The sequence below is a fragment of the Triticum aestivum genome, chromosome 5D (assembly GCF_018294505.1).
Source record: "Triticum aestivum cultivar Chinese Spring chromosome 5D, IWGSC CS RefSeq v2.1, whole genome shotgun sequence".
Lineage (NCBI taxonomy): Eukaryota > Viridiplantae > Streptophyta > Magnoliopsida > Poales > Poaceae > Triticum > Triticum aestivum.
In genome coordinates this window covers 306771900-306794971 of record NC_057808.1, presented here as the reverse complement: position 1 = coordinate 306794971, position 23072 = coordinate 306771900, and the positions used below count along the sequence as shown (strand labels likewise).

The window sequence follows — 23072 nt, the reverse complement described above, 5'->3', positions numbered from 1 at the left end:
TCCTAACTTATCTAAATCAATCGATTTCTCTTATTAGTGAAATTTGTTTTAGGAAACAAATAACAGACACGTCACAACTTTCCTCCCAATAAATCTCTACTCCTAATGGACAAGTTGGTGAATAGTCTCCGCGGTTTATTTTCGCTGGGTTTTTATCGTCTCTCCTCCCACCACCCCCTCCCACCCTGGTGAATAGTCTCCGTGGTTTATTTTCGCTGGTTTTTTTCGTCTCTCCTCCCACCACCCCCTCCCACCCTGCTCCATCGTTTTATTTTTCTCTCCACTCTTTATTACAACCAGAACTTTCCTAACGTATAACAAATCACGGATCTAACTTCCTTAAATTATGCAAATCAATCGATTCCTTTTATTGGTTCAATTTGTCTTAGGAAACAAAAAACAGATTTTTAGGCAACAAATAATACATTTTAATCTAACTTTCCTAACTTATCTAAATCAATTGATTTCTCTTATTAGTGAAATTTGTTTTAGGAAACAAATAACAGACACGTCACAACTTTCCTCCCAATAAATCTCTACTCCTAATGGACGAGTTGGTGAATAGTCTCCGCGGTTTATTTTCGCTGGGTTTTTTTCCGTCTCTCCTCCCACCACCCCCTCCCACCCTGGTGAATAGTCTCCACAGTTTATTTTCGCTGGGTTTTTTCGTCTCTCCTCCCACCACCCCCTCCCACCCTGCTCCATCGGTTTATTTTTCTCTCCACTCTTTATTACAACCAGAACCTTCCTAACGTATAACAAATCACGGATCTAACTTCCTTAGATTATGCAAATCAATCGGTTCCTTTTATTGGTTCAATTTGTCTTAGGAAACAAAAAACAGATTTTCAGGTAGCAAATAATACATTTTAATCTAACTTTCCTAACTTATCTAAATCAATCGATTTCTCTTATTAGTGAAATTTGTTTTAGGAAACAAATAACAGACACGTCACAACTTTCCTCCCAATAAATCTCTACTCCTAATGGACGAGTTGGTGAATAGTCTCCGCGGTTTATTTTCGCTGGGTTTTTTTCGTCTCTCCTCCCACCACCCCCTCCCACCCTGGTGAATCATCTCCGCGGTTTATTTTTGCTGGTTTTTTTCGTCTCTCCTCCCACCACCCCCTCCCACCCTGCTCCATCGGTTTATTTTTCTCTCCACTCTTTATTACAACCAGAACTTTCCTAACGTATAACAAATCACGGATCTAACTTCCTTAAATTATGCAAATCAATCGGTTCCTTTTATTGGTTCAATTTGTCTTAGGAAACAAAAAACAGATTTTCAGGCTACCAATAATACATTTTAATCTAACTTTCCTAACTTATCTAAATCAATCGATTTCTCTTATTAGTGAAATTTGTTTTAGGAAACAAATAACAGACACGTCACAACTTTCCTCCCAATAAATCTCTATTCCTAATGGACGAGTTGGTGAATAGTCTCCGCGGTTTATTTTTGCTGGGTTTTTTTTCGTCTCTCCTCCCACCACCCCTCCCACCCTTGTGAATAGTCTCCGCGGTTTATTTTCGCTGGTTTTTTTGTCTCTCCTCCCACCACCCCTCCCACCCTGCTCCATCGGTTTATTTTTCTCTCCACTCTTTATTACAACCAGAACTTTCCTAACGTATAACAAATCACGGATCTAACTTCCTTAAATTATGCAAATCAATCGGTTCCTTTCATTGGTTCAATTTGTCTTAGGAAACAAAAAACAGATTTTCACGCAACAAATAATAAATTTTAATCTAACTTTCCTAACTTATCTAAATCAATCGATTTCTCTTATTAGTGAAATTTGTTTTAGGAAACAAATAACAAACACGTCACAACTTTCCTCCCAATAAATAGTTTCTTAACATTTGCAAACTTTCCTAATCAGACACGTCACAAACGGGAAGGTACTGATATCACGTTACCTAGCAATAAAACCCTATTTGCATAGAAATCAGTTCAAAAATCCTAACTTTCCTAAATTTTTACCTTTCCTTGATAACAACCAATATTTCCTATGTTTTCCACCTATTGAAGGAAATCACCCCTCCATCGATATTAGCATTTTTTTGGAATGAGATCTCTAGGTTATGATTTTTTTTTTGCGATTCTTTCCAATTGTTACCTCTCCTTCCACTCCGGCTCCTTCTCGCATAAACACCTCCATCACAGCCAGGTGACACCACCCCAGACCTCCTGCCTCTCCACACCTTCTCCGCCACCTTCTTCTCGTACTCCATTAACAATCCCTCCGCCACATTTGTCCACGGCGGTGTCGAGGGCATGGCGCAGCAGCGTACCAGCGGTAGAGCAGAGCATAGCAGCAGGAAGCAGCACACAGCAGGCAAGGCGAGCGGCCGACGGTGGAGGGCACAGATGCGGCCAGCGTGGCTGAGGGGGTGGCCGGCAGAAGATGGCCACGACTGGAGGCGGCACGAGACAGGGGCGCGACAGCAGGGCGAGCGAAGGGATAGGTGGCAGCAGACGGGGCGAGTGCAGCCAGCGAGAGTGTGGCGCGCGGCCAAGGTGTGTGTCTCACGGGGCACAGTGGTGCGGTGGCTACGGCGAGCGCGACGGCAGCGGCGGGCGCGACCGATGCGATGTAGCACGGGCATGGGCATGAAGAGGGAGTGGCCCCGCGGGCGTGGAAGAAGAGCGGCAGGCTCGGGCATGGGCGTGCATAGGAGCGGGCATGTGCCACGGGGTCAATCCGAGGAGCTCTGTGGCTACCCCTGCAATAGCCATGGCGGACGACGGTTCTCGGCCACAGCGAAATACCTAACGAGAGCAAACGAGAGGGGAAACAGGGGAAAGGCAAGAGGAGAGACTGGCGGTGTCAATGGCGCCCTAGGAGAAGACATGGGAGCTCGGGGCGGCGCGGATCGAACGGCAATGTCGCGGTGGCCCAAGGTTGAGGAAGACGGCAGCGACGTCGATGCGGGGGTGTTGGACTTGATCTCGTTGGCGCAGACGAAGTAGAGAAGGCGTTCGGAGCTCCTCGACAAGCTCCTAGCACACAGGGAGGGCAGTGGCCGTGTGGACGGGGTCGGTCATGGTGGCCGTGGCGTCTGACTTCGTCCAGATCGACGGGATCGAGCGAGCGAGGAGGAGAAGTGGATTTGGGAGGGGGCGTCGAGGAGGAGTGAGGCCATGCGGGCAGGAAAGGCAGGGCGTCACCCTTATCCATTCCCCTTTGATGCCAGCGAGGTGGTCGGGCGGGAGCCCGGCTCTGTAGCAACGCGGCTCGGGGAACAGGAGAAGACGACCGCGCGGGGACGGGAACGCTGAGCCGGTTCGGTGGTAAGGCCCGGGGGGAGGGCGAATCCCCTTTTACATCGTCCTTTTGGTTTTTCAATGTATTCTAATCTGTTTCTCCTTTTTAACACCGTTTTCTATTTATTCTTATCAACTAAATGATCTCTACTCCTAATGTCTCAATTGGTAGTCTCCGTTCCGGGTTTATTTTCGTCCCACCTCCCCTGGTTTTTTTTCGTCCTCCCTCCCACCTCCCAATTTCTTGTAGGTGCATGCTTCTCAAGCTGGAGGACAACATATTAGTCAAGACATTAGGGATCCTCATTGATGTTTTATCTCTTGTCTGCACTTATTTTGTTTGCTCCAATTCTATATATTCTCACGAGTAGATGAGGTGTAAGCATGTGCAATTTAGTTCCTTTTTCTACATATGGTGATTGATTTCTTCTTTGGTAACCCAACTAATGGATGGTAATCAATCTTCAAATACCAAAACCAAACGTACAAGGCAACAATCAATTCACGTATCACAATCAGATTCTTCTTTAGTACCCACCTTAACTCATGGATGGTAATCAATCTCCAAACAAAGGAAACAATCACCGTCGTTTACCTCTCGCCAATGTTACATAAAAATAACGCTGAGAATTTAGATGTATTGTTTGTCATGGAGCTGTGGCTGGCCGATTACATGAAATTAATTCCCTCAGTTGTGGTGGCAAATATAATACACATAATCCACATTTTATGCGCTAGCGCGTGTGCGTGTGAAATAGATGGATTATGGTCCCGTACCCAATAAGATGGATATGTGTGTGTTAGAGAGAGAGAGGGGGAGAGAGAGTGAGGAAGAGGGAGGGAGAGGGTGTGTGTGTGAGAATTTGATGGTAAAAAAGGTCGTCAATGTCACTTAATATGTATGAGAATATTAAATGTAATATTAACATAACTGATATTGAACTCTTAAAGTTAATGTGGCCCCGTTGCAACACACGGGCATTCTTCTAGTACTAGAAATGAATGAGTAATGTTCACAAAAGTTAGTAAACGAGTTTTAGAGCGAGTAATTCTTCTGGTTTGAATATCATCAAATATTCGTTCGACGGGATGATCTCTTGAGACTCTTGCTCTAACTCGTGAGAGCTTTTGTTGGTTCACCTTGTCGTGAAGTTGAGGCTTCCACTTGAATGGATGAGGTACTCTCCTTCACCTCCATTGGGCGAATCTTGCCAATAGACAAGTCTTGAATTGCTTCTAAAGGATCTTTGTCTCCTACATCAATTGGCAATTACTCTACTTGCGAGCCATTAGATTCATCAAACTTCACATCTACAGTCTCTTCAACCTTTCGGGTGAAATTATTGTAGACATGGTAAGTGTGAGAATTTGAGCTATAACTGAGTAGGAAACCTTCATGAGATTTACGGGCAAATTTCAAACGATGATGCTTATCAAGAATGTAACACTTTGAGCCAAATACTCGAAAGTATCCAACTTGGGGTTTGTTACCAGTGAGAAGCTCGTATGTCATCTTGCCGAGAAGCTTGTGAAGATATAGTTGACTTGTAGCATGACAAGTTGTATCAACCGCTTCCGCCCAAAAGTGTCTTGGAATTTTGTACTCATCAAGCATCGTTCTCGCCATCTCAATAAGTGTCCAGTTCTTCCTCTCAACAACTCCATTTTGTTGAGGTGTGTACGTAGCCCAGAACTCATGTGAAATCCCTTCTTCGTCAAGAAAGGTATCCACATTGGTGTTCTTGAACTCCGTTCTGTTGTCGCTTTGAACTTTCTTGATCTTCACTTCAAATTGATTTTGGGCCTTCCTAGCAAAGTTGTTGAAGATCTTTTGGACCTGCGATTTATCATCAAGAAAGAACACCCACGTAAATCTTGAAAAGTCGTCAACAATGACCAATCAGAACGAGTTACCACTGAGACTCTTGTAGGCGTTGGGACCAAAAAGATCCCTATGAAGTAGCTCAAGTGGTCTTCTCGTGGTAATGATGTTCTTCATGGGATGACTTCCTCCAACTTGTTTTCCTGCTTGACAAGCACTGCAAAGTCAATCCTTGTCAAATATAACATCTTTAACACCAAGGATATGATCACCTTTAATAAGCTTATCAAGATTTCACATGCCCACGTGACCTAACCTTCTATGCCACAACCAACCTTTATAAGATTTAGCAATTAAGCAAGTTCGAGGTTGAGCTCTTTTAGTGAAATCAACAACGTATAGATCACCTCTACGTATGGTGGTAAAGACCATATTGTGATTATCTCTTCGAAACACTTGGCAATCTACTTCGGTGAATAGAACATTGAGACCGAAATCGGCTAGTCTAGATACGGAAAGTAAATTGTAGCCAAGAGATTCAACAAGCATAACATTTTTGGTAGAGTTGTCATGTGAGATGGCCACCTTACCCATTGAGTTATCACCAAACGTGACATACTTTCGGGGACCGTTGTTCTCAGCAAGCTCACGAAACATGTCCTTATCTCCGGTCATGTGATCAGTACATCCATTATCAAGAACCCATTCCTTTCCTCAGGCCATGTAACCACGAAGTTCAGCCATAAGACCAAAGTGTCTCACAAACTCATCAAGATCAAAGTCACTATCATCATCCTCATCATAATATCCATGTTCAACATCATCATGTGGTTGATTATCACCTAGAGAGAGTGATTCATTAGATTTATGACCTTGACAATGTACATCTTTATGAATTCTAATGACTCGTGAAATGATGCTACTAATGATTCCAACATCTCCTTTCGCACGCATAAGGTCACGAAGCTCAAATAGACAATTATCGAATTTAGGATCACTAGGATTCATTTTATGAAAAGCTATGGACTTTTGAGAATTTCATCTAGATTTTTCAAGGAATAGTTTGAAAAGCACTCCTCAAGGTATCTCAATATAGTATAAGCACATTCAAATGTAGGAAAGCATACAAGCAAATTTCTAGGCAATCCTCTCATGATAAGATCAATAGTTCTAAAATTACGGGTCATATCAAGATACTCATCGAGGGTAGGATGCAAGGGATCAATAGGAGGCGCGGAAGGGCTAGTAATATACTTGTTCAAATTATATTCATTGGAAATTTCAAGCATCTCATTTTTCCAAGCACTATAGAACTCTCCGTCAGGCATAGGCACTCTACATCTAATACTCCCAATCGTAGACTCATCCATCTTCCTCCAATGGTGATTAAACCAAAGCAATGGAGACAAACTCTCTGATACCAATTGAAAGGTTCGAGAAAAGGTGTCTAGAGGGGGGGTGATTAGACCCTCAACAAGCAAAAGTGGCAATTTTTAAGTTCTTCAAGTTGAGGTGGAGTTTTAGCACAAGTTTAAGCATTCACAATACATTTCAAGCAAGCATGGCAAGAGTATAAGCAGGGGAAAGAGTAAAGCGTGCTAATTGCAAGAAAGTAAAGGGATGGGATTGGAGTGTGCAAACACAATGAAGACAAAGAGATTTTTGGCATGGTTCCGATAGGTGGTGCTATCGTACGTCCACGTTCATGGAGACTTCAACCCATGAAGGGTAACGGTTGCGCGAGCCCACAGAGGGCTCCACCCACAAAGGGTCCATGAAGAAGCAACCTTGTCTATCCCACCATGGCCATCGCCCATGAACGACTTGCCTCACTCGGGTAGATCTTCACGAAATAGGCGATCTCCTTGCCCTTACAAACTTCTTGGTTCAACTCCACAATCTTGTCAGAGGCTCCCAAGCGACACCTAACCAATCTAGGAGACACCACTCTCCAAAAGGTAATATATGGTGTCTGAAGGAAATATGCCCTAGAGGAAATAATAAAGTTGTTATTTTATATTTTGTTATATCATGATAAATGTTTATTATTCATGCTAGAATTATATTAACCGGAAACTTGATACATGTGTGGATACATTGACAAAACATCGTGTCCCTAGTAAGCCTCTACTACACTAGCTCGTTAATCAAAGATGGTTAAGTTTCCTAACCATAGACATGTGTTGTCATTTGATGAACGGGATCACATCATTAGGAGAATGATGTGATGGACAAGACCCATCCGTTAGCTTAGCATATTGATCATTCCATTTTATTGCTATTGCTTTCTTCATGTCATATACATATTCCTTTGACTATGAGATTATGCAACTCCCGGATACCGGAGGAATACCTTGTGTGCTATCAAACGTCACAACGTAACTGGGTGATTATAAAGATGCTCTACAGGTATCTCCGAAGGTGTTTGTTGGGTTGGCATAGATCGAGATTAGGATTTGTCACTCCGAGTATCGGAGAGGTATCTCTGGGCCCTCTCGGTAATGCACATCATAAAGAAGCCTTGCAAGCAAAGTGACTAATGAGTTAGTTGCGGGATGATGTATTACGAAACAAGTAAAGAGACTTGCCGGTAAGGAGATTGAACTAGGTATCAAGATACCGACGATCAAATCTCGGGCAAGTGACATACCGATGACAAAGGGAATAACGTGTGTTGTCATTACGGTTCGACCGATAAATATCTTCGTAGAATATGTAGGAGCCAATATGAGCATCCAGGTTCCGTTGTTGGTTATTGACCGAAGAGGTGTCTCGGTCATGTCTACATAGTTCTCGAACCCATAGGGTCCACACGCTTAACGTTCGATGACGATTTTGTATTATATGAGTTATGTGATTTGGTGAACGAATGTTGTTTGGAGTCCCGGATGAGATCACGGACATGAAGAGGAGTCTCGAAATGGTTGAGAGGTAAAGATTGATATATAGGACGATAGTATTCGGACACCGGAAGTGTTCCGGAGGGTATCAGGTACATATCGGGTCACTAGAAGGGGTTCCGGGCACCCCCGGCAAAGATATGGGCCTTATGGGCCAAGAGAGGGACAGACCAGTCCACAAGGGGCTGGTGCACCCCCATAGAGGCCGAATAGGAGAAGGAGGAGGGGGTTCGGTCCCCCTTTCCTTCCTCCCCCCTCTCTTCCCTTTTCCCCCTTCCGGTAATAAGGAAAGGGGGGCCGAATTGAACTAGGGCCCCAAGTAAGATTCGGCCTACTCGGGGCGCCCCCTTGGTTGAGCCCTGTCCCTCCCACCTATGTATATGTGGGGAGGGAGGCACCTACAAACACACAAACAATTGTTAGCCGTGTGCGGCGCCCCCCTCCACAGTTTACGCCTCTGGTCATATTCTCGCAGTGCTTAGGTGAAGCCCTGCGTGGATCACTTCACCATCACCGTCACCACGCCGTCGTGCTGATAGAAATCATCTACTTCCTCGACACTTTGCTGGATCAATAGTTTGAGGGACGTCATCGAGTTAACGTGTGCAGAATTCGGAGGTGCCGTACGTTCGGTGCTTGATCGGTCGGAACGAGAAGAAGTTCGACTACATCAACTGCGTTGTCAAATGCTTCCACTTTCAGTCTACAAGGGTACGTAGACACACTCTCCCCCTCTCGATTCTATGCATCTCCTAGATAGATCTTGCGTGAGTGTAGGAAATTTTTGAAATTGCATGCTACGTTTCCCAACAATGGCATCCAAGCCAGGTCTATGCGTAGATGATATGCACAAGTAGAACACAAAGAGTTGTGGGCTGTGATCGTCATACTGCTTACCACCAATGTCTTATTTTGATTCGGCGGTATTGTTGGATGAAGTGGCCCGGACCAACCTTACATGACCACATTCATGAGACCGGTTCCACCGACAAACATGCAACTAGTTTTGCTTAAAGGTGGTTGGAGGGTGTCTGTTTCTCCAACTTTAGTTGAATCGAATTTGACTACGGCCAGTCCTTGTTGAAGGTTAAAATAGCAAACTTGATAAATCACCGTTGTGGTTTTGATGCGTAGGTAAGAACGGTTCTTGCTAGAAGCCGGTAGCAGCCACGTAAAACTTGCAACAACAAAGTAGAGGACGTCTAACTTGTTTTTGCAGGGCATGTTGTGATGTGATATGGTCAAGACATGATGTGATATACATTATTGTATGAGATGATCATGTTTTGTAAAAGTCACTGACAACCGGCAGGAGCTTTATGGTTTTCTCTTTATTCTATGAAACGCATACGCCATGTAATTGCTTTACTTTATCGCTATGAGTTAGCAATAGTTGGTGAGACGACCACGACGCTACGATGGAGATCAAGGTGTCAAGCCTGTGACGATGGAGATCATGACGGTGCTTTGGAGATGGAGATCAAAGGCACAAGATGATCATGGCCATATCATGTCACATATTTTGATTGCATGTGCTGTTTATCTTTTATGCATCTTATTTTGCTTAGTACGGCGGTAGCATTATAAGATGATCCCTTAACAAAATTTCAAGGTATAAGTGTTCTCCCTGAGTATGCACCGTTGCGACAGTTCATCGTGCTGAGACACCACGTCATGATCGGGTGTGATAGGCTCTACGTTCACATACAACGGGTGTAAGCCAGTTTTGCACATGCGGAATACTCGGGTTAAACTTGACGAGCCTAGCATGTACAGACATGGCCTCGGAACATTGGAGACCGAAAGGTCGAACGTGAATCATATAGTAGATATGATCAACATAGAGATGTTCACCATTGAAGACTACTCCATCTCACGTGATGATAGGACATGGTTTAGTTGATTTGGATCACGTATCATTTAGATGACTTGAGGGATGTCAATCTAAGTGGGATTTCTTAAGTAATATGATTAATTGAACTTAATTTATCATGAACTTAGTCCTGATAGTATTTGCATATCTATGTTGTAGATCAATAGCTCGTGATATAGCTCCCTTATTTTTTATATGTTCCTAGAGAAAACTAAGTTGAAAGATGATAGTAGCAATGATGCAGACTGGGTCCGTGATCTGAGGTTTATCCTCATTGCTGCACAGAAGAATTATGTCCTTGATGCACCGCTAGGTGCAGACCTATTGCAGGAGCAGATGCAGACGTATGAACATTTTGAAAGCTCGATATGGTGACTACTTGATAGTTTAGTGCGCCATGCTTTACGGCTTAGAACTAGGACTTCAAAAACGTTTTGAATGCCACGGAGCATATGAGATGTTCTAAGAGCTGTAATTGGTATTTCAGACTTATGCCCTTGTTGAGAGGTATGAGACCTCTGACAAGAACTTTGCCTACAAGATGGAGGAGAATAGCTCAACCAGTGAGCATGTGCTCAGAATGTCTGGGTACTACAATCGCTTGAATCAAGTTGGAGTTAATCTTCTAGATAAGATAGTGATTGACAATGTTCTCTAGTCACTATCACCAAGCTACTAGAACTTCATGATGAACTGTAATATGCGAGGGATGGCAAAAATGATTCCCGAGCTCTTCGCGATGCTGAAATCGGTGAAGGTGGAAATCAAGAAAGAGCATCAAGTGTTGATGGTTAAAGACCACTAGTTTCAAAAAAAGGGCAAGGGAAAGAAAGGGAACTTCAAGAAGAATGGCAAGCAAGTTGTCGCTCCCATGAAGAAGCCCAAAGCTAAACCCAAGCCTGAAACTGAGTGCTTCTATTGCAAAATGGTCACCAGAAGAGGAACTGCCCCAAACACTTGGCGGATAAGAAGGATGGCAAAGTGAACAAAGGTATATTTGATATACATGTTATTGATGTGTAGTTTACTAGTGTTTATAGCAAACCCTTGGTATTTGATACTGGTTCAGTTGCGAAGATTGGTAACTCGAAACAGGAGTTGCAAAATAAACAGAGACTAGTTAAGGACGAGGTGACGATGTGTGTTGGAAGTAATTCCAAGGTTGATACGATCACCATCGCACACTCCCTCTACCTTCGGGATTAGTGTTGAACCTAAATAAATGTTATTTGGTGTTTGCGTTGAGCATGAATATGATTTGATCATATTTATTGTAATACGGTTATTCATTTAAGTCAGAGAATAATTGTTGTTCTATTTAAATGAATAAAACCTTCTATGGTCATAGACTCAATGCAAATGGTTTATTGAATCTCGATCATAGTGATACACATATTCATAATATTGATGCCAAAAGATGCAAAGTTGATAATGATAGTGCAACATACATATGGCACTGCCGTTTAGGTCATATTGGTGTAAAGCGCATGAAGAAACTCCATGCAGATGGGCTTTTGGAATCACTTGATTACGAATCATTTGATACTTGCGAACAATGCCTCATGGGCAAGATGTCAAAAACTCCGTTCTCCGGAACAATGGAGCGAGCTAATGACTTATTGGAAATAATACATACCGATGTATGCAGTCCGATGATTGTTGAAGCACGCGGCGGGTATCGTTATTTTCTGGCCTTCACGGATTATTTTAGTAGGTATAGGTATTTCTACTTAATGAAACACAAGTCTGAAACATTTGAAAAGTTCAAAGAATTTCAAAGAAAAGCGGAGAATCGTTGTAATAAGAAAATAAAGTTTCTACGATCTGATAGCGGAGGCGAATATTTGAGTTACGAGTTTGGCCTTCATTTAAAACAATGTGGAATAGTTTCACAACTCACGCCACCTAGAACCCCACAGCGTGTTGGTGTGTCCGAATGTCGTAACTGTTATTAGATAGGGTGCGATCTATGATGTCTCTTACCAATTTACCACTATCGTTTTGGGGTTATGCATTACAGACAGCCACATTCACGTTAAATAGGGCACCATCTAAATCCGTTGAGACGACACCGTATGAAAATGTGGTTTGGCAAGAAACCTAAGCTGTCATTTCTTAAAGTTTGGGGTTGCGACACTTATGTCAAAAGGCTTCAGCCTGATAAGCTCAAACCCAAATCGGAGAAGTGCATCTTCATAGGATACCTTCTACCACAGATCCGAAGGCAAGATTTTTGTTGCTGAGAATGGAACCTTTTTAGAGATGGAGTTTCTCTCGAAAGAAGTGAGTGGGAGGAACGTAGAACTTGATGAGGTAATTGTACCTTCTCCTGAATTGGAAAGTAGCTCATCAGAGAAATCCGTTCCCGTGATGCCTGCACCAACTAGAGAGGAAGCTAATGATGATGATCATGAAACTTCAGATCAAGTTACTAGTGGACCTCGTAGGTCAAATAGAGCATGTTCCAAACCAGAGTGGTATGGTAATCCTGTTCTGGAAGTCATGTTACTAGACCATGACGAACCTACGAACTATGAAGAAGCTATGATGAGCACAGATTCCGACGGATGGCTTGAGGCCATGAAATCTGAGATAGGATCCATGTATGAGAACAATGTGTGGACTTTGGTGGACTTGCCCGATGATCGGCAAGCCATTGAGAATAAATGGATCTTCAAGAGGAAGACGGACGCTGATGGAAGTATTACTATCTACAAATCTTGACTTGTCACAAAAAGATTTTCGACAAATTCAAGGTGTTGACTACGATGAGATTTTCTCACTCGTAACGATGCTTAAGTCTGTCCGAATCATGTTAGCAATTGCCACATTTTATGAAATCGGGCAAATGGATGTCAAAATTGCATTCCTTAATGGATTTCTTGAAGAAGAGTTGTATAAGGTTTTGTCGATCCTAAAGGTGCTAACAAAGTGTGCAAACTCCAGCGATCCATCTATGGATTGCTGCAAGCATCTCGGAGTTGGAATATACGCTTTGATAAGATGATCAAAGCATATGGTTTTATACAGACTTATGGTGAAGCCTGTATTTACTAGAAAGTGAGTGGGAGCTCTGTAGCATTTCTGATATTATATGTGGATGACATATTATTGATTGGAAATGATGTAGAATTTCTGGATAGCATAAAAGGATATTTGAATAAGAATTTTTCAATGAAAGACCTCGGTGAAGCTGCTTACATATTGGGCATCAAGATCTATAGAGATAGATCAAGACGCTTGATAAGACTTTCAATGAGTACATACCTTGAAAAGATTTTGAAGAAGTTAAAATGGAACAGTCAAAGAAGGAGTTCTTACCTGTGTTGCAAGGTGTGAAGTTGAGTAAGACTCAAAACCCGACCATGGCAGAAAATAGAAAGGGAATGAAAGTCATTCCCTATGCCTCAACCATAGGTTCTGTAAGTATGCTATGTTGTGTACCAGACCTATTGTGTACCTTGCCATGAGTTTGGCAAGGGGGTATGATAGTGATCCAGGAGTGGATCACTGGACAGCGGTCAAAGTTATCCTTAGTTACCTAAGAGGACATCTCATTTATGGAGGTGATAAAGAGTTCGTCGTAAAGAGTTACGTCGATGCAAGCTTTTACACCGATCCAGATGACTCCGATTCTCAATCTGGATACATATTGAAAATGGGAGCAATTAGCTAGAGTAGCTCCATGCAGAGCATTGTAGACATAGAAATTAGCAAAATACATACGGATCTGAATGTGGCAGACCCATTAACTAAACCTATCTCACAAGCAAAACATGATCACACCTTAGTACTCTTTGGGTGTTAATCACATAGGGATGTGAACTAGATTATTGACTCTAGTAATCTCTTTGGGTATTGCTTACATGGTGATGTAAACTATGGGTGTTAATCACATGACGATGTGAACTAGATTATTGACTCTAGTGCAAGTGGGAGACTGAAGGAAATATGCCCTACAGGCAATAATAAAGTTGTTATTTTATATTTCCTTATATCATGATAAATATTTATTATTCATGCTAGAATTGTATTAACTGTAAACTTGATACATGTGTGGATACATAGACAAAACACCGTGTCCCTAGTAAGCCTCTACTAGACTAGCTTGTTAATCAAATATGGTTAAGTTTCCTAACCATAGACATGTGTTGTCATTTGATGAACGGGATCACATCATTAGGAGAATGATGTGATGGACAAGACCCATCCGTTAGCTTAGCATAGTTATCGTTCAGTTTTATTGTTATTGCTTTCTTCATGTCATATACATATTCCTTTGACTATGAGATTATGCAACTCCCGGATGCCGGAGGAATACCTTGTATGCTATCAAACATCACAATGTAACTGGGTGATTATAAAGATGCTCTACAGGTATCTACGAAGGTGTTTGTTGGGTTGGCATAGATCGAGATTAGGATTTCTCACTCCGAGTATCAGAGAGGTATCTCTGGGCCCTCTCGGTAATGCACATCATAAAGAAGCCTTGCAAGCAAAGTGACTAATGAGTTAGTTGCGGGATGATTTATTACAGAACGAGTAAAGAGACTTGCCGGTAATGAGATTGAACTAGGTATGAAGATACCGATGATCAAATCTCGGGCAAGTAACATACCGATGACAAAGGGAATAACGTGTGTTGTCATTATGGTTCGACCGATAAAGATCCTCGTAGAATATGTAGGAGCCAATATGAGCATCCAGGTTCTGCTGTTGGTTATTGACCTAAGAGATGTCTTGGTCATGTCTACAAAGTTCTCGAACCCGTAGGGTCCGCACGCCTAAAGTTCGATGACGATTTTGTATTATATGAGTTATGTGATTTGGTGGCTGAATGTTGTTTGGAGTCCCCGATGAGATCACGAACATGACGAGGAGTCTCGAAATGGTCAAGAGGTAAAGATTGATATATATATAGGACAATAGTATTCGGACGCCGGAAGTGTTCCGGAGGGTATCAGGTACATATCGGGTCACCAGAAGGGGTTTCGGGCACCCCCAGCAAAGATATGGGCCTTATGGGGCAAGAGAGGGACAGACAAGCCCAAAAGGGGCTGGTGCGCCCCCATAGAGGCCGAATAGGAGAAGGAGGAGGGGTTTCGTCCCCCGTTTCCTTCCTCCCCCTCTCTTCCCTTTTCCCCTTCCGGTAATAAGGAAAGGGGGGCGAATTGGACTAGGGCCCCAGGTAGGATTCGGCCTACTTGGGGCGCCCCCCTTGGCTGACCCCTCTCCCTCCCACCTATATATATGTGGAGAGGGAGGCACCTAAAACACATACCAACAATTGTTAGCCGTGTGCGGCGCCCCCCTCCACAGTTTACGCCTCCGGTCATATTCTTGTAGTGCTTAGGTGAAGCCCTGCATGAATCACTTCCCCATCACAGTCACCATGCTGTCGTGCTGATAGAACTCATCTACTTCCTCAACACTTTGCTGGATCAAGAGTTCGAGGGACGTCATCGAGCTGTACGTGTGCAGAACTCGGAGGTGTCGTACGTTCGGTGCTTGATCGGTCGGAACGAGAAGAAGTTCGACTACATCAACCGTGTTGTCAAACGCTTCCGCTTTCGGTCTACGAGGGTACATGGACACACTCTCCCCCTCTCGTTGCTACGCATCTCTGATACGTCTCCAACGTATCTATAATTTTTTATTGTTCCATGCTATTATATTTTCATTCTTTTATGTTTTATAATCATTTTATATCTTTTTTGGTACTAACCTATTGACATAGTGCCAAGTGCCAGTTGCTATTTTTTTATGTTTTTTTCATCGCAGGAAATCAATATCAAACGGAGTCCAAACATCGCAAAACTTTTTGAGGATTTTTTATGGACCAGAACACTTCCAATGGGCCAGAGCTGCACCTGGGGGGTGCCCCAGGGGGGCACAACCCACCAGGACGCGCCTGGGCCCCCAGGCGTGCCCAGGTGGGTTGTGCCCACCTCGGTGGCCTCCCGCACCCCCTCTTTACCCTATAAATTCCCAAAAATTCCTAAAACCCTCGGTGTGAACCAAGATCAGAAGTTTCGCCGCTGCAAGGCTTTCTAGCCACCGAAAGCTAACCTAGACCCCATTCCGGCACCCTGCCAGAGGGGGGAATCATCTTCGGTGGCCATCTTCATCATCTCGGCGGCCACCACGATGAGGAGGGAGTAGTCCACCCTCGGGGCTGACGGTTTGTACCAGTAGCTATGTGTTTAATCTCTCTCTCTCTCGTGTTCTTGGGATGTCATGATCTTGATGTATCGCGGGCTTTGTTAATATAGTCGGATCATATGGTGTTTTCCCCTCTCTATCTTGTTGTGATGAATTGAGTTTTTCCCTTTGAGATTTCGTTGTTATCGGATTGAATACTTTTATGGATTTGAGAACACTTGATATATTTCTTGCAATTGAATACTCGTGGTGACAATGAGGTATCGTATTGATTCACTTGATATAAGTTTTGGCACTGAACTCGCGGATTCCCGAGGTGACATTGGGGTAATCTATGCATAAGGGTTGATGCACGTTCTTGTCTTTGTTTCTCCGGTAGAAATCTTGGGGCACTCTTTGAAGTTCTTTGTGTTGGATTGAGTATTATGAATATGAATTTGCTTTGGTGTTATTTTAGTATGAACTCTAGGATAGATCGAACGGAAAGAATAGCTTTGTGTTATTTTAGTACGAACTCTTGAGTAGATCGAACGGAAAGAATAGCTTTGAGGTGGTTTCGTACCCTACAAACAATTTTCTTATGTTCTCTGCTAGATAGGAACTTTGGAGTGATTCTTCATCGCGCTTTGAGGGATGGTTATATGATCCAATTATATTAGTATTGTTGAGAGATTGCACTAGTGAAAGTACGGACCCTAGGCCTCATTTTCAAGCATTGCAATACAGTTTTTGTGCCCGTTTACTATTTGCTACCTTGATGTTTTTATTTATTCAGATTATATAAATTTATTTCTACCATCAATATTACACTTTTATCACAATCTCTTCGCCGAACAAGTGCACCTATACAATTTGCCATTGTATTGGGTGTGTTGGGGACACAAGAGATTTCATGTATTTTGTTGCAGGATTGTTTGAGAGAGACCATCTTCATCCTACACCTCCCACGGATTGATAAACCTTAGGTCATCCACTTGAGGGAAAATTGCTACTGTCCTACAAAACTCTGCGCTTGGAGGCCCAACACGAGTCTACAAGAATAAAGTTGCGTAGTAGACATCAATCTCCAAGATAGATCTTGCGTGAGCGTAGGAAATTTTTGAAATTGCATGCTACATTTCCCAACAGTGTGTTGATGATGAACTCCTTGATCTTGTGCTTCAAATGATAGTCTCCCGAACACTCAACTCTCTCTCATAGTTTTGGCTATGGTGGAAAGATGGTTTGAGTGGAAAGCAACTTGGGGAAGGCTAGAGATCAAGATTCTTGTGGTTGGATTGGAATGTCTTGGTCTCAACACATGAGTAGGTGGTTCTCTCTCAGAAAATGAGTAGTGGAAGTGTAGGCACGTTCTGATGGCTCTCTCACAAATGGAGAAGGGGTGGAGGGGTATATATAGCCTCCACACAAAATCCAACCGTTACACACATTTGACCCAACTTGGTCGGACCGAATAGAAGAACTCGGTGAGACCGATTTAGTTCAAAATGTGAACATTAGGAATCTCGGTGGGACCGATGTGCTAGGGTTAGGGCAAAACCTCATCTCGGTGAGACCGATTGCTTGAACTCGATGAGACCAATTTCAGCAAAGAGCAAACAGAGAGTTGGTCAAGAAAACTCGGTGGGACCGATTGCATATCTCGGTGAGACCAAAATAATTACAACAGGTAACAGAGAGTTTGCAGGGCCATCTTGGTGAGACCGAGATCCGTATTGGTGAGACCGAGATCCGTATTGGTGTGACCAAATTGTCTAGGGTTTCTGGCAGTGGCTATGTCAACTAAACTGGGTGGGGCCGGATAGGTCATTTCGATGGGGCCAAGTTTGACTTGGGTATTGGACATACGTGGAAATGAGAAAGTGACTTAGGGTTTTTGGAGCAATATCACTAAGCACTTTGAGCAAGTAGACCATTAAGCAACATCTTATACCCTTTTAATAGTATTGGCTTTCCTATGGACTCAATGTGACCTTGGATCATTGAAATAGAAATGAAGAGTCTTGAGATTTTGCCAATCTTTGTCCAACATGAGTTTATAAGAATAAAGTTGTGTAGTAGACATCAAGCTCTTTTCTGGCGCCGTTGCCGGGGAGGTGAGTGCTTCAAGGTATATCTTTAGATCTTGCAATTGAATCTTTTAGTTTCTTGTTTTATCACTAGTTTGGTTCATAAAATAAAACTACATAAAAAATAGAATTGAGGTATCATCATATTATTGATCGTCTTTATAATATCTTTCTTGAAAATGATGGTTCGGAAAATTGTGCTCAATTGTTAGAAAAAGAAATCAATAAAATGTTTGGCACAAAATATTTAAATGATGAGCATGATTGCAATGTTGTTAGTATGAATTCTAGGAATATCCATGATGCTAATGATATGCAAAGCCATAAGCTTGGGGATGCTATGTTTGATGAAGATGATATTTTTAGCCCCCAAGTTTTGATGAGAAAATTTATTATGATGAAAGCATGCCTCCTATTTATGATGATTATATTGATGAAAGTCGGTTTGGAAGAGTGTCAACTCTAGGTACTAATGATCCCACTATTTTGGAGGGTGTTGAATCTTATTGTAATAATTATGAAAGTGGATTTGGAGATGTCATGACTTTATTTAGTGATGAATCCACTATTTTGGAAGAGGTTTCAATTGATTATTATGATAATAAGGTTGCTATCTATGATGATTATGGTGATGACATGTATGCTATAAAAGAATAATGATAACCATGAAACTTGTCATCATGATTTTAATTTTCACTCTCATGATAGTTATTTTGTTGAGTTTGCTCCCACTACTATTGATGAGAAGAAATTTGCTTATGTGGAGAGTAATAAAAACTCTATGCTTGTGGATCATGAAAAGAATGCTTTATATGATAGCTATATTGTTGAATTCATTCATGATGCTACTGAAAATTATTATCAGGGAGGAACATATGCTTGTAGGAATTGCAATAACATCAAGTTTCCTCTCTATGTGTTGAAAATCTTGAAGTTATGTTTGTTTTGCCTTCCTATGCTAGATGATTCTTGTTCCCATGAATTTTTTGCTCACAAAATCCCTATGCATAGGACGTGGGTTAGGCTTAAATGTGCTAGTCATATGCTTCATGATGCTCTCTTTGTGTTTCAATTCTTATCTTTTATGCCAGCATCATTGAAATCATCATGCCTAGCTAAAAGGCATTTAAGAAAAGCGCTTGTTGGGAGACAACCCAACACTTTTACCTACTGTTTTTGTGTGTTCACATGATTATGCTACTGTATTGATCATGTTTTATTGCTTTTTGTTCCAATAAAGTGCCAAGTAAAGCCTTTGGGATCATGTTGGGTGATAGTTGATTTGATCTTGCTGAAAAACAGAAACTTTTGCGCTCATGAAAACAATTCTCATTTTTAACAGAAGCCTGATAAAATGCTGATTCATTTTGCAGGAGATTAATAGACAAATTGCCGAGGTTTAAATGTTTTTTCAGAATTTTTGGAGTAGCAGAAGTATGGTTGGAGTACAGATTACTACAGACTGTTCTGTTTTTGACAGATTCTGTTTTCAATGCATAGTTTACTTGTTTTCTAGTTTCCATGGCTTATATTGCTCAATATAAATTGTGGAAATGATATGCTACAGTAGGCATTGTGCGAGAACAATTAGGAATCTTGTCTTTGACAGTACCAAAAGTGAAATGGTTTGCTCTATATCATACTAACCTATCTCACAAAGTTTCGTTATGTTTTGTCTGATTAAAGTTTTCAAGTTTTGGGTGAGATGTCGATATGAGGAGAATAAGGAGTGAGATGACCCTAAGTTTGGGATGCCCAAGGCACCCCAAGTTAATATCCAAGGAAGATCCAGGCAACTAAGCTTGGGGATGCCCCGGAAGGCATCGGCTCTTTCGTCTCCAACAATATCGGTAACCTTACTTAGAGCTATATTTTCATTCGTCACATGATATGAGTTTTGCTTGGAGCATCATTATATTTTGTTAGGACTAGGAAAAAGGCCCGTGCGTTGCAACGGGAGAATATCACGTAATCTACCCCTGATAAAAATTTCTAAAGACCTTCACTCCTTAGCGACACGAGCTTCTATCTGGCGGTGCCCAGGAGAGGACGCTTCAATGACAAGGGACAACTGGATCACCAATGAAGACATGGTGGCATATCGCACACTACAAACATCTTGTACATGTCCTCCACGGGATGATGGCGTAAAGCTCACCGATCTGTTGCTCCCGCCATAGCCAACCGACACATCTTCCTCCTGCTAGCACGACCACCAACCAGAGGGAAGTTGTGGGATAAATTATTGTCATCTTAATGGACCACCAAGCACATTTTGTATAAATGCAACTAAAAGTTAGAGTAGTATCATGGGGAAATTTACTCTCCTTTCATGAACCATGTAAATATAATCACATAAAAAACCAAAAAATATGCGTCCCTTTCTTGAACCCATATAAATATAAGCACATAAAAAACCAAAAAAATGCGTCACGATTCATAAGCGAATAGCACGTGGTAGATCATATATGCACTTATTCTAAATGCGCTCGGATGAGTGATAGATGCACTTATACAAATATTACATTTTGGACCTTATATAGTACAGTATATGGGGCATGCGTTGACAATCAGTACATCCTTTTATTATGCATTTTATCTGTCTCATTCGCATTCTTAAAAATAAAGATACTCACTCTGATTCATATTATTTGTTTTTATTTTGTCTAGATACAGATATATCTAATGATTTGAGATACATATTACTCCCTCCGTTCCTAAATATTTGTCTTTCTAGATATTTCAACAAGTGACTACATACGAAGCAAAATGAGTGAATCTACACTCTAAAATATGTCTACATACATCCGTATGTGGTAGTCCATTTGAAATGTCTAGAAAGACAAATGTTTTGGAACGGAGGGAGTATTTTTCTTAAATTTGTGTAGCTACGGATGAATGTATCTTAAACCATTTGGTATCTGTGTCTAAAATCGTCTTGTTTTAGATACATCCATATCTAGACAAATCTAAGACAAATAATATGTATAGGGAAATATATTAATTTGAGACATTTTTATTTAACTTTAGTATAAAATAATAAAGTATTTTTCCCAAAACAATAAAGGATAATAATAAAGCACACATATTTGATCTTCATTGGTGAACTATTCTGTTTTTAGCTCAAGTACGTGGAACCATCCTGACCTTATCTCTTCCAAACAGACAACTTTATCTCTTCACATGGATAAACTTAGACGGCAGCTGACCAGCTAAAATAATTCACATGCCTCCACTGCCAATCTTATCTGTTCCAGGCAACCCGCGCTCTACTGCTCCTTGTTCGTCAAAGTTGAGACAGATAGAGGATGCAGTAGGGGAGGCCAGGAAGGGTGATGGCCGCATGCCTCGTCTATGTGGCTGCTCGGCGACGTCGAGCGGGTGGCGGGCTGGAGGAGTTGGGTGCTGGGCCTACCCTGTGATGAGCTTGGTCCTCGCCCGCGACCCCGTGTTCATACCATCGGTCGGAGGTCGAGCAGACCGCTTGAACGGCGCTGCTACTGCTCGTTTGGAGTGCACGGGCCGTCGGCTTCTTCGAGAGGCTTTGGGGCGCTGGTGGCGCAGGCGCCACGGGTCTCACCGCGATGTTCGGGCAGCGGGCCCGGCTTCGGACGACGATCAATTCGGGGCCACGGAGAGGAGCGGCGGCGAGGTCGGCGCCGCGTCCCGCATCTCTGGACTGACTCCCGGCCTCGGCCGTTGTTGTCGTCGGCCTAGGGGGTTCCTTTTACCCCATCTCTCCCTGTCCAATCTCTCTCTTCTCTCCCTGGACAGGAACCGGAGAACTGCGCTGCCATTGGCGATCATGGAGCCCAGTGCCCCGCCTTCCTCCACCTCGGCTCTGACCCCCTCTGCACCAGATCCACCTAGCCAAGACCTCTGTCGCGTCGCCCCCGCCGAAACTCCAGGGCCGCCCGCTTAGATCCCGAGCACCGTCGTCGAGCGGCGCCTCCGTACGCCGTGCGTCCTTTCCTTCATTGATATGGGCCAGCAGCTTCGTTTCTTTTGGCAACTAAAAAATAGAGGTATGGGCCAGCCGGCCGGCTCTGCTTAGTTTTAAGTGTACGTCGCGATTTCTCTACGTCGTGTTACTCCTGATTTGTATGTTCGGTTTTTGATTTTCCTCAAACGGACAAAACCCCATAACAGGACTAAATAAAACAAAACCAAACCAAAAATATCTATTCTCTTTAATAGTAGGTATAGATATATATATTTGCTTGCTGTTATTTATAATAATGTTTAGCATCTTTTATGTCAATAAAAGTGGCAAGGGTAGCCTTTGTCATGCTTATTTCGCCAAATCTATATGTTGCTGTTTCAAAACAGAAAGTTTATCGTTATCGCAAAAATCCCCTGGAAAAGTCATAATGTGATAAAATGTTGAAACTTTTTGCACAATAATCTCTGATAAATTTTCTATAGTGTGGTAAATTTTCATAATTTTTGAAGTTAAAAAAGTATTTATACTCTTGCATTCTTTACAAAGATGTACTGTTTTGGCAGATTGCTGTTATGTTTGCTTGTTTAATGATTCTATTTGAGGATATGAGTATTAAATATGTAGAGGCATTTAGTATGCAATGTTGAATAATAATTTAAGTGATTTGCTATAGTACAGAATGATAAGGTTTTTTGCATTGGTTTATACAAACTTATCTCACGAGTTCTTGTTGAGTTTTGTGTAGATGAAGCTTTTGAGATTTAGGAAAACTGTGATATGAGAGGAACTAAGGAGACGCAAAAGCTCAAGCTTGGGGGTTGTCGGTGTCAAAACCGGCGGATCTCGGGTAGGGGGTCCCGAACTGTGCGTCTAAGGTCGATGGTAACAGGAGACAGGGGACACGATGTTTACTCAGGTTCGGGCCCTCTCTATGAAGGTAATACCCTATTTCCTGCTTGATTGATTTTGATGAATATGAGTATTACAAGAGTTGATCTACCACGAGATCATAATGGCTAAACCCTAAAAGTC

At 42.3% G+C, this 23072-nt stretch overlaps 1 protein-coding gene across 1 annotated transcript; it reads left to right on the top strand.

Annotated features, from left to right (window-relative positions):
• The first annotated feature begins 21222 nt into the window (after positions 1-21222).
• LOC123121377 (uncharacterized) lies at positions 21223-22435 on the top strand. Its single transcript, XM_044541334.1, has 2 exons — positions 21223-21749; positions 21872-22435. Exons 1-2 carry the CDS (start codon positions 21324-21326, stop codon positions 21965-21967), a joined length of 522 nt encoding a protein of 173 aa, XP_044397269.1. The 5' UTR covers positions 21223-21323; the 3' UTR covers positions 21968-22435.
• Positions 22436-23072: the final 637 nt, after the last annotated feature.

What these genes read in the sequence shown, in the direction of transcription:
- LOC123121377 (XM_044541334.1), top strand. Translation starts at nt 21,324, where the DNA reads ATGCCTCCACTGCCAATCTTATCTGTTCCAGGCAACCCGCGCTCTACT. An exon ending in CGGAGAGGAGCGGCGGCGAG is followed by an intron (nt 21,750 to 21,871) that starts GTCGGCGCCGCG and finishes CTCCCTGGACAG; the next exon opens with GAACCGGAGAACTGCGCTGC.